The 12,491-nt window shown below is 36.0% G+C and overlaps 2 protein-coding genes across 2 annotated transcripts in view; one reads left to right on the plus strand and one right to left on the minus strand.

Moving 5' to 3' along the window:
• Nucleotides 1-12,491, plus strand: part of ZNF804B (zinc finger protein 804B) — a 502,144-nt gene that overhangs the window by 37,672 nt on the left and 451,981 nt on the right. The window lies entirely within an intron of this gene.
• On the minus strand, nt 2,122-3,012 carry TEX47 (testis expressed 47). Its single transcript, XM_004265629.2, has one exon. The coding sequence runs from the start codon at nt 3,010-3,012 to the stop codon at nt 2,251-2,253; it is 762 nt and encodes a 253-aa protein (XP_004265677.1). The 3' UTR covers nt 2,122-2,250.

Consider the following 12,491-nt stretch of genomic DNA (forward strand, 5'->3'; position numbering starts at 1 on the left):
GCTAGAGCCTGGAGTCACCTGAAGGTTCACTCAGTCACATGTCCAGTGGTGATGCTGGCTGTTGCCTGGGAGTTCGGCTGGGGGTGTCATCTGGAAACCTGCTTGGATTGCTCATAGCATATTGTCTAGGTTCCATTCAAGTGATCAAGGCAAAGTGCAAGGCATTTTTGTGACCTTGGAGGTCACATTGGATCACTTCTGTTGTAGTGTTCATCTAGGCAGTCCCAAAGAAAAGTCTGCCTGATTTCAAGGGGAGGGTATTTAGAACCCACCATGCGATGGGAGGTGTGTTGAGATCACGTTGTAAGAAGAGCGTGTGGGATGGGATACATTGCAGTGGCCATTTTTGGAGAATATAATGTGCCGTACTTTTATATACTCAAATATGGAGTTTTACTTGTAAACTACTTCTATTCATTTTAACTTTAGAAAATATTGTTCCCAAACAAAATTTACCCCGTTAAATGGATTCCATCTGGTCCAATAAACATTTTTGGTTCATTTTCTCCTTCCTGCTTTTGCTCGTCTCTGTTCTCTTAAATATGCTCATCTGCCCTCCCAAACCTCTTCCTTACATACATTCAAAGACTGACTGAGGCTTACTCTCTTTCTCTTTCTTTTTTCCTTCCTTCCTTCCTTCCTTTCTTTCTATTTATTTCCTCCTCGTCTTCTTTTTTTTTTTTTTGGTGGCCTGGCAAGCATTAACTCAACTCCACTCACTTTGTCACTAAACATTTACTATCAATGGGTGCCTTTTCAGTTCAAAGAGTAAACTAGCACATTGCTGAATATGAGGCGTTTGATATTTATCAAACTGATAAAATGTTTGTAAATTATATATTCTTTCTTAATTGGAAGAATTTTAATTTTCTCTAAAATATCCTTTATGTTACTAAATTTAAATGAATGGAACTTCAAGTCAGCTTAAAGTGAAAAATGTCATTCTTTTTCTAAAACTATATTACTAAATTAAAAAATAGGAATGGTCTTTCCTGAAATTTGATTCTAATATGGAACAAATTATGATATTATCTACATATGACAAATTTGAGGTACATACTGAGATGGTTCCCCCCCCAAAGAGACTGAAAATCAAATAAGCAATGAGAAATGAAGTTAAAATGATATAACAGTATTTCTTCTATTCATTCCAAAGTTGATTTCATAGGATATTGAAGCAATTTTGGATATCATTGAAGTAGTAAAACATTAATGTTGCTTAATTGCTTGAACAAACTAGAAAAATTTAAATAGTGCGAAAAAAGCATTAATCTTGGGTAAAGGAAGGGAGAGACCAACTTGAAATAGGTCATATAGAAATTGCATATAATTAATTGCTTTCTAGGAATTAAATTGAAGAAATAACCAATTTGTTTATCTTACATAGACTCATTTAGAAGTATGTTTCCCAAGTGAGGAGGGATCATGTCTTCTCTGGACCCTGACATATCCCTGTCATTTGGCAAGTGTCTGTCCTGTGAAGGGTGCTCAATAAATGACTTTGCATGAAATAATACAATTACAATGCTTTCTGACAGTGTATTTTCTAGTCATTTCAAAAAGCTATTGTGTTCTTTAGCTTTATAATGTCCTCAGTATTCTTGATTATATCATCCAGAATATGTGAGCCTTGGTACTACTTTCAAATTTTAGGTTTTGTTTTCTGATTTCAGCGACCATACATAGCGAGATTACTCCCTTACTTTGTTCTTACAGTCTTTTCTGCATATTGCGACTATAATAATGATCATATCATACATCATATCATGCATCATATTTACTTTTACACATATTTGCCTCCAAGCTTAGGCTGCAAGCAACTCAAGCATTGTATATTTCCCCAAAATTTTGTACTCTCAGAACATAATACTGCGTGGTGACAGCTGCTCATTGATGGTTGAAAGAATGAATGAGAATCTGAATCACGTGTTTATCCTTTTTCATCTCTACTTTTCATTAAAAATTAAGTCATTTCATCAAAATGATGTTAACCTTGAGAACTTATTATGACCTTATTAAACCCCTTCATTATTGAAAATAATGTGTTGATCTTAATATTAGACCAGATAAATTTTCAAGTTTAACTCAACATACTCTGTAAAGATTAGTCTATTACCTTTGTGTAGATTGCTGTGTTGTTTCTTTCCTTTTTTAAAGAGAAAAGTAACTTTAGAAATATTTTCCTTTTATTTAAGTAGCATACATTCCTTAAGAGATTTGACTACACTGACCACATCATCTCTCTTCATCCTAGAAGCTGGAAGGAGTGGGCCATACCACCTCAGAATCCAAGGTGACATGTATGGGTTTATTATACATGTTTATGAAAGTTTCTGGGTCCATTAATTCTGCAGAATTGCATATGTACTTTATTATTTGTTCTGGAAGGAGTAATTCAGGTGCAACTTGGTGCAAATTATCGCCTGGTCCTTTAGTGCCCACTTTCACAGTCTTAAAAAGATGGAGTACTAGTTTATGGGTTTGGATGAGAAATTCTGTCATGACCTCTTGTAGGGACAGTGACTGTGTCACATCATCAAGATACATAACTGGCGCTTTTATTACTGAAACATGCCATTGCATAAAGAGCCTTGTTGGTATATTGTGTACTGTGACTATAATTTTCATTCCTTGGATAAAAAATTCTGTTTCATCCTTTTCATGGCTAAGATAATCCAAAAGAATTTGGTAAAGAGTACCATTGGAGGACTCCAGGATATGCACAATGGAATTAGGATATATGAGCAATAATCCTGTCACTGCTTCTCCTGGGTGATGTTTCAAAATTGACTGAAACAATTGTTCATAGTATTCAGCAATATCTTTTTTTTCTATGTTTGCTGTTACCCTGGCCACTAGGAACATCCTATGAAGAAGGAATTTCTTTAGTTGTAGTTTTTGCTTTTCTTCCTGAAAATGCAAGTAATTACTACGTGGAACTTGTGGCATTAGAAGACATTCCAGTGGAAAATTCTTTTTGTTGGTCTTTCGGGTACGGGCTGAGAAGGACATGATGAGTCCTATTTATTCTTCTAGATGATTCCAGTTTTTAGCTTATTACAGTATTTACATTATTAGGCTACCTCTTCAGTGATGAACTCTGTTTCTTCAGGAAAAAAAAAAAGTTTACTCAGTTGATCAAATGCTTTCCAGTGTTATCAATAAACAATGTCTTTGAAATTAAAGAGAATGTTGAAACAAGAATCAATTTATAGAGTTTTGTTTTAAAGTTTACAATGAAATAACTAACACTCACATCCTAGGGAAAAAAACTCTTCAGTAAACTGGGGGGTAGGGAGGAGATAGAACTTACTCTAGAATAAGTTTGTTATGTTGTTGTTTACATTATTATTTTCTTTTTTGATTGATAGGATTTTTTTTCTCAGTGCCCATCCTTGAATCATACACACACCAACACACACACAAAGAGGAATGTATCTGCTGATACTCACTGACAGTAGCATTGATATTACATTAAAATGTCTTTTCATTTATGTAATGATGAATGCAGATTGTCCTTATTTGGTCAAATTTTTCTTAAAATGGTATTTTTATGATAATTCCCCAATTTCTTTCATAAATTTAACTAGTCAATAAATTTTTTAAAAATCTGGGGATCTCTTAACTACTAATTGACTTATTTTACCTTTACTCAGTACTCTAAAAGTTAATAGTATTGCTTGGATAATTACAGTAAACTTTTGAAGTAACTAGTTTTGGTTCTTTTTTATTTAACTCCTATCAGTAAACCTCAGAAATGGCTCTTTTTTCTTTCTTTACTTTTTTTTTGGGGGGGGGGTTGTTGCTGTAGGGGTCAGATGAAAAATTCTGTTACTTTTTTTTTTTTTTTTTTCCGGTACGCGGGCCTCTCACTGTTGTGGTCTCTCCCGTTAAGGAGCAACAGGTTCCGGACACACAGGCTCAGCGTCCATGGCTCACGGGCCTAGCCGCTCCACGGCATGTGGGATCTTCCCACGTGTTAAGTTGCAGGTCAACTTAACATTTCTTTCTTTCTTCAAGTGCTTCTTCCTTTTACCTGTCCTCGAGGTCCTGCTTGTCCTCCATCATCACTCTTCCAACTGCCAGTGTCTTGGGTGCTCTCAGCTGTCCCGTATTCTATTCTGGTTTCCATAGTGCCCGGGGAAATCAGAATGTCGGTGCTGTTAAAGGGCCAGAGTGCACTGGCAACTCTGATAAATGGTGGACCTGGATATCTTCCTAGACATATTCTTTTCTTTGTTCTTTTCGTCCACAATTTATAGAAGAGGAAACCAAAGCATGGATTAGTTATGTACCTTGCACACAATTCACATGTGCTCTCGACAACCTCCCTGTCTACTGAGGGTAAAGAGGTATTTATGCACTAATTAAAGACTATAAGAACACATACCAGATTCTGTGTAATGGTGACTGTTATAAGAACGTTCTTCTATAGGGTTTGGTTTTCTTAATTTAATGTAAATTTAAGTTACTTTTTATTTTTTATTTTTAAATTAATTTATCTTTTTGGCCGCACCACACGGAATGTGGGATCATAGTTCCCTGACCAGGATGAACCTGCACCCCTTTCATTGGAAGCGCTAAGTATTAACCACTGGACCACCAGGGAAGTCCCTTAAGTTACTTTTTAGAATAAAAATTAACAATATATCTTAAAATTGCATTCACATGAGCTCTAAACCACAATTTTAAAACAAGGTTAGAAAACACCCTTATTCAATTAAAAAAATTAAACCTTAGAATATGTTTCCTCCTTCCCCCAAAGGTTTGTGTTATCCAAACTAATGATCTGGTTTTAATAATATGCAGGGATAAATTGTCCCAGAAAGTGGAGGCTAAGAGGTGATTTGATATTCCTTAATTATGTGGTACATAAAAATTGGCTATAATTCCTCACTGTGGTTCACTTCGTCACCCCCTGATACAATACAGTCTTTCCCAGGGTGCACAGAAACTTATCATTGCCCAGGGTAGAGATCGTTCTTACCCTCATTCCTACTGCTTTGCCGAATGTAATTATGTTGACAGCTTCCTTTATAGCCATCTCCACTCCTTTGGTTTCTATGAGTCTGTACTTTTCTGAATTTGTCCCCAAATCTTGATTTGTGGTCAAGTCCAGTTCCTTCTCACACCCACCTCTGGGCAACGCTGAGGCTCTGTAATCATCACACAGCTCCTCTGAGTCACTTTATCTCCTTGACCAATTTGCTTAGCACCACCTGTGTTTCTGTTTTGTGAGGTCAGGTGGGTGGTCCTTGATACCATGCTTCTCTACAGATAGAATGATTGACATTGCTGATTGACCATGGAGTCTTTCCTGCTGAGTCCAGCTGTAGACTTTGACTGCTTCTCAGTCTAAGGCTCAAGACAGATACAACTGATTTGCTGGGGTTGAGAAAAAAGAAAAAAAACTGAGTTCCCATTCCAGTATTTTTTTTCTGTACAGAAGACTCCCAACTTGTAATCTTATTTACAACTCTTCTCCTTGGATGTACCTCTACCCTTTCAAATTAAAAAATACCAACATTGTAACTGTTGTTTTCTTTATATTTTCCTTTACAAATATCCCAATTTGTGACTCACTTCACATTTTTCTCTCATCTCCTAGGCCAACATCCTTGGTCTTGTCTTTTCATGTTTCCTAAAAGTTACCTCCCAACTTTATTCTGTTGCTAAGTCCTTTTACTCACTTTGAAATGTATCTTGATTACCACTGCCTCCTTCGTAATCCTAGCTCTTTATTTAGATTATAGTAGGAGTCTTCTACCCTCAATGTTTTCTAGTCTTTTCCACCTCACCTATTCAGCCAAGAGTATGAAACTGTAAGACCTTATGATACGTCTGCTTCATAAACTTCAGAAGATACTGATTTTACGAAGTCTTTCTTGTTTATTTCCCTTCCATAGAATTCTGGGAGAGGGAGCTTCTGCCTTTACCAGGTCCAGAGTGATTTCTGGCACTTACTTCCAATCCACAATTATGGATTATAACAGAGAAAATGGGGACATGCAACTGCAGGGTTTATTACTTAACACTGGCATTGATCAATGTCAGTGGGAGAATTTATAGGGCAATGCTACCCAGAAGCTCCTTTAGAACACACAAACTTAAATTAACCTTTTATACATAGTTAAGGTTCTTCCTCTTCATGACACCATTCTTAACTAAAGCACAACTGTTCTACTTTTTTTGCCCCTATGAAAAGGAGCTCAGTTGTGATTTTTCTCCCCATGTGTGCTTTGTGTTTTCCTTTTCTTTCATATATCTTGGTTCTTCCAATATAAACCTGATAGAAAAATGATAATCTTTCATCATTATAATTTCCCATGTAAACCACATTAAATATCACTGAACCATCCCTTCTTCAATAGAGTGATAATCTCTTTTTTGGTGTTGGCTTAAAACATATAAGAAACTGATGTTGACCATTTTGTATGGTTCGACCTAAAACGTTTAGAAACAACGAATTTTACCACCATAGATAATAGTTTGGTCTACATTTTCCCAGTGTATTTTTCCATTTCTTGATGCATTTTTAATTACTGGGGGGTTTCTTCCAAATTTTAGTTTCACTGTCACATGGCGATCTGAAACATTTAAAGGCAGCTAACCTTGTTTCCTTGCCTTTCATCAGTCGTATTTTTAAGTGTCAAGAGAAAAGTTTTGGGCAGATAGGAATAGAAAAAACACAGTCTGGTCTGTTTTTGATTGATTGGTATATGTAATTATAATCGTAGACTCTCCTTTTAATGGACACTTAGCATTTGAGTTTCCAGATGCCACAGTCCTTGTGTTTCATCTGTTAAGGGTCAGCTATTTGCCGTCATGTGGTGACTCAAGCGGAAGAACTCTTCTATCTATCCAATGGGATGAAAAGACTTCAGTGTTTCTCCTCCCAGAGAGATCTGTTTCGAGTAGATACCCAAGTTCAAACAACTAACAAGTGGCAGAACCTGAACTAACATTTATTATACTGAGGAGTCCTCTTCCAATTATTCTATCTATCCATCGTTGTTATCCAACTTATCTCACATAAACACACAACATATATTTGTATTTCCGTTCAAGCAGTGCACCTCAATATTCGCTATATACTTTACACTCTGGTTTTATTATCTGGAGCCAAATGTTTCTGAAAAAACAATCTTCCAGTGTCCTTTTGTCTTTGTAAGGCGGAAGGAACAGATTAAAAAGATTAAATACCATTAATTGATTATTTACCATGCATCTTCTACTAGATGTTTTTACACTTATTAATCTTTACAACAAGCCTATAAAGTAGGTAGAAATTTTGCCAACAATTTATAATAGAGGAAACTAAAGTTATTGGGGTACATAGGTACCTTGCACACAATTCAAAAATGCTCTCAACAAACTCCCTACTCTGTCTACTGAGGGTAAGGAGAAGATGAATTGTTCCCTCTGTCTATTCATGATCACAGGGTCATTCTTTGCTCCTCTATGACATGACAATTCTTCTGGAAATGGAGGATAGCATATAGTTTGGAGAAAGTAAATTGAAAGGAAAATTCCTACATTATGCCTGTGATCCAATAAAATTGATGTACTGTCTTTAACTTCCCATTCATTTCAGATTTATCTACACCTTTGATATGCCAGGTAATATCATAGGCACTGTAAGAAACACAAACATGAAAAACACCTGGTCCCTAATTTTAGGAGTTTAGAGTCCAGTAGGAGTGTGAGATGTCCATGAAAAAACAATAAATACCATGCAAATGTTGCTCAGTGCTTTAGAAACACTGAGGTAGAAAGGGTGGCTGGGATTTCTTAGAAACTTTAATGGGAGAGTTCACATTTGGGCACGGCCTTCAGGGAAACAGATTTGGGGAGTGGCTTTGTGAATGTTTCTTGAATTCATTACTTTAGAATGTCAGGATGTGCATTAACAGAACTTGATTTCTACCTGGAATATCAGATCCCACTCTAACCTTTCACTTGTCCTCGTGTACTAGAAAAACAGAAAACTCTAAATCCCGTCCGCTATCTTTCTTTGTGTTTTGACATATCTAAATAAATAGTGTAAGAGAATTAATGGTCTAAATAAATGGCTAATAACTTGGGTAGAACCTTTCACTAAGCGTATACATAAACTATTTTTTCTATTATTATTTTTTAATTGAAGTATAGTTGATTTATAATAGTTCAGTTACACATAAACTATTAAGTAGACAACATATACTTGATTTAGCAGAGCAAACCAGAGTGAGCTTCACTACCAAATCACTAGATATTTTAAGACTTATAAAAAAAGAAAACTAGATTACCTTCTCCAGCATTGCTTCTTTTTGCCAAAGCATTATGGAACAGTGTTTGGTAATTATTTATCAAGGAGAATGCAGGCTAGAAATGCTTTGTTATTTAGCATAAACATTTAACATATGTCTACTCTTTGTAGAAAAATATGCCAGACACTGTGGAGACCTTCTTGTGAATCAGATATTATATCTGCACATGAAAAATTCAGTTCTCTTAGTGGAGCTTAAAGTCTCCACAACTATGTTTAATACAGGGCTGGAGAGAAGAAATACTATAATAAAGACATAAACAATGGACACTGAAAACATAAATACCAGAACAATTAAATGTGGCTGGAAGAATAAGCAAAGCCGAGCATAAAAAAAGATGTGATTTGTATGTCTGAGTGTGTGTAGGGAGTGGCAGTGGGGCAGAGATGGGGATCAGGGAAGGTACAAACAAACTGTAAGCTTGAAGCATAAAGGGCAAAGGACATACATTCACTTCATTAAGAAAATGACAATAGTCTGGTTTGCCTAGAGTGTAGTTCTCAGCCCACAGAATCTGCAGCTTTGTTAAATTGCCAATTCCTGGTCTCTAGCCCTAAAAGGTGTGAGTCAGTACGCTTAAAGTGAGGGCCAAGAATGTGCCTTTTTGACATGTTCTCCCAGTGGCTCTCTCTATTTCGCTTTAAGGCAGAATGGGCTGGCTTGTGGTAATTTAAACCTTGGCTATTAGAATCATCTGGTGGAGAACTTTTTAAAAAGTCGGCTCCTGGTTCTTATTTAATTAGTGTGGAATGGAACTCTATATATTTGCGAAAGCCTGTCCGGGTGATTCTCTATCTGGAGGAGAGCTGCTGGCTTAGACTCGAGGGTGAGCAAAGGAGAGAAGTGGAAGAGAAGGAAAAAAAGGAAGTTGCAGCCAGTGTTTGGAGGACCCGGACGCCATGCTCAGAGGTTTGAATTTTACTCTGTGTGTAGGAGGGAATCACGGATTTTTTGAGCACCTATAATCGTAGCTGTGTTTAGAAAGTTGCCTGTGAAGAACAGAGGAATTAGAGGTGAGGGATGCTGGGGGTAGCCAGAGCAGTTTTAAGAATTCTGTAGTTGGTGAATGAGTGCCCTTACTCTTTGCCAGTCAAAAAGTAAGTTAGTCCAAGTTTTCTGGAAAGTAATTTGACAATATGGATTACAAGCTTAAAAATCTCATACTTTTTGACTAAGTAATGTGTCTTCCAGGTACATATCATAAAGAAATAAAATTATTGACAAAGATTTTAATGTAAAGATGGTTATTATAGGAATTAAAAGGGGACTTTGAAAAATTGAATAGTTGTATTAATTATGTATTACTATGGTGCCTTGAAACCATTTCTGAAGAATATTTTAAATGCAGGGAAAAATGGTTATTCTCTAAAGTAAATAATATAATACACAAAATTATATGTAGCATGTGATTCTAATTTTTTTTTTTAATATAGAAACCAGAGTAGAGAGGAATCTAGCCAAATGTTAAAACTGGTGGAATTTGGTGATGATATTCGTTTTGTATATTCCAAATGTTCTAAGCCTGTCTTCATTATTGTTCTGTTCCAAAGAAGAAATTAACACTAAAAAAACCCAATAAGGCTGTGGTCATGGTTTGATAAAAGGTAATGCACATGTTGTTCTCTTTGTGAGTCTGGGAGAGGCTAGCTTAACAGCCTCCTGATGGGTAGAACTTGTAAAATGGCAGATCCTGAATCAGGTTCAACAAGGAGTGTCTGGGCTTAATGACTGAGAGTCAAGATAAGAAGGCACAGAGATGAAAGATGGAGCAGTTATCAAGACAATGCAGGAGGCTCAGTCCAGAAAAACCTTACTCGACATGAGATCTTTATATAACTAGCCTAAGGCATACTACCGAGAGAAGGATTGGTCTTTAAAGATTTCAGCCCAGTTGGATAGTTAGAATCTGAACTAAAGCAGTTGCTGAGATTGAGGAAGATATGCAAGTCATCACCAAGCTATTCATGACTTAATCAACTGTATGTGGGAGGTGAGAGATGCAAGGATTTAAAGATGACTCTGTGGGCTTGAATGTCAGTAACTGAGAGATCTACGTTTTTGCGTTCTTTTTTTTTTTTTTTAAATACAGATGGAGGATAGAGCCCAGATTTTGGAGGAAAAATAGTTTGTATGTATTATGTTGAAGTGGAGTTGCCATAGAAACATGCAGGTATAAATGCAATTAGAATCTGGAGAACTGGAGAAGTCTGGATTGTGATGCAAATTTGATAGTCATCTGCGTTGAGGGAAGAGTTGAAATCACCAATGTGATTGTAAGATATTGAAAGGAAAGGAGACAGTGGAGGTGGAGAAGAGTACCATGTAAACCTAATTTTAAGAAGTGGGCAAATGGGACCCAATGAAAGAGTGGCAAAACATCAGAGGTGGAGAACAAAGAAAACACAGAGCCTTGAAGGTCAATATTGGAGAGAGGTTTAAAAGTGGATGGTACTGATAAAATTCTAAAGAGAGGTCAGAAAGCTTGAGGACTGAGTTGACCTTCTAATGTTGGCAATTATAAGTTTCCTGGAGGCTTAAAAAAATAGATTAAAAAAATAGATTCAGTAAAATGGCTGAGAGAAACCAGTTTGCAGTTGATCAGTGAGTCCATGTAGAATAAGTGGTCAAATAGTAGACCACTCTTCAAAACATTTGGTGATAAAGAATGAAAGTACTTTGATAGTAAATTACAGAGGAGGAAGATTATAGGGTAATTATGCTTCAGTGATCCTAGGTTTTTCTCTGTTAAAAACTAGCATGCTGTGTTTTTCTAAATTGCTGTTGTGTCCAGCCATGAAGGTGGAGTCTAAGAATGGAATGCACTTATACACTTTGAAAATATTTTAAGATCATCACTTCTATACAGAGATGTTGGAGACTGCTAATAACACTGAACTCTGAGTTATGTTTACTTTTCCTCCTTTATCAGATTTATTTTCTGTTTCTTTGGCAGATGGATGGGCTCTGAAGATGTATGGCTTACTAACACACTTGTTGTGTGTTTTATGTCATGTGACATCAACACAACAAATCTTAGTTTTTCAAAAATCTCTGAGTAACGGAGAAGTTGCTTTCTATACACAAAGATAATTATGATTGGAGTAATCTTTATATTTTCAGTACAAGTATCTACTCTGGTCCATATAATATACTAGAACACATCATCAGTAAATTAATATCTATTTTGGTGTTTGCTTTTGGTTTAACTTTGATCAGTGTGCTGTGGGGAGTGGAGAAAAGTGAACTAATAAAAGTTTGGAGTTGGGAGGGAACTTAGCACCACTGACAACAAATTCCTCTTACTGTTAAGGAAGACATGGCACAAAGAAGCTAATTAATAATATGGCGCTCCGGTTGCTTATCTTATAGAAAGGTTGACAAAAACACATATACGTGAAATACTGAAAGAGAGAGGTAATATTTCTTACTAGAGTACTTTTCAGGAAATATGATAGATGTTTCAATGAGTAAAGTGGTGCTAGAGCTATTCAAAAAATAGTTATAGGAATCTGAATTTTGTGATGTGCAATAGAGAACCTTTAAATGTTTTGACCCAGGGAAGTAATATGATGGGTGCCACGTTTAATGGTATTAATAATTGTATTTGAGATGTTTGGAAAGGCATGATTTTAGAGTCAGAAATACCTGCTAAAATATTGTTGTATTCCATATATATAATGAGGATTTAGGCTAGAATGAAACTTTTAAAAGCATTTCTTTTTAAAGGAAGAGTATTATTAATCCAAGTCTAAGTAACCTCGTGATTTTTATTTTATGTAACCAGAGAAGCAATGTAGTAAAAACAACATAGTGAAATATTTTAAAAAATTGTCTGTGTCCTAGACATCTAAATAGATTTTCATTAATTTAGCCAGCAAGCATTTATCATCCTGCACCCTTTCCAGCCTATGATGAATTTGAAGCTCTTTTGCTCATTCTAATTCAGGAAAATTCCATATTTCTTCAGAAACTATACCCACTAACATTGGCAATTTGGGACATTTCAGAGCCTCATGGGATACTAAATATCACTCGTTTAATATATATAATTATAAGGAGCAATCACTTTATTTTTGAAGTGAGTTACAGATTACGAAAGTATACTAGGGTGACTACTTTACTTGGGAGGACAAATTCCCAGGATCTTAAGTAACATGACAGTGGGGGCAGTGTAGGCATCTG

The sequence above is a fragment of the Orcinus orca genome, chromosome 9 (assembly GCF_937001465.1).
Source record: "Orcinus orca chromosome 9, mOrcOrc1.1, whole genome shotgun sequence".
Classification (NCBI taxonomy): Eukaryota; Metazoa; Chordata; class Mammalia; order Artiodactyla; family Delphinidae; genus Orcinus; species Orcinus orca.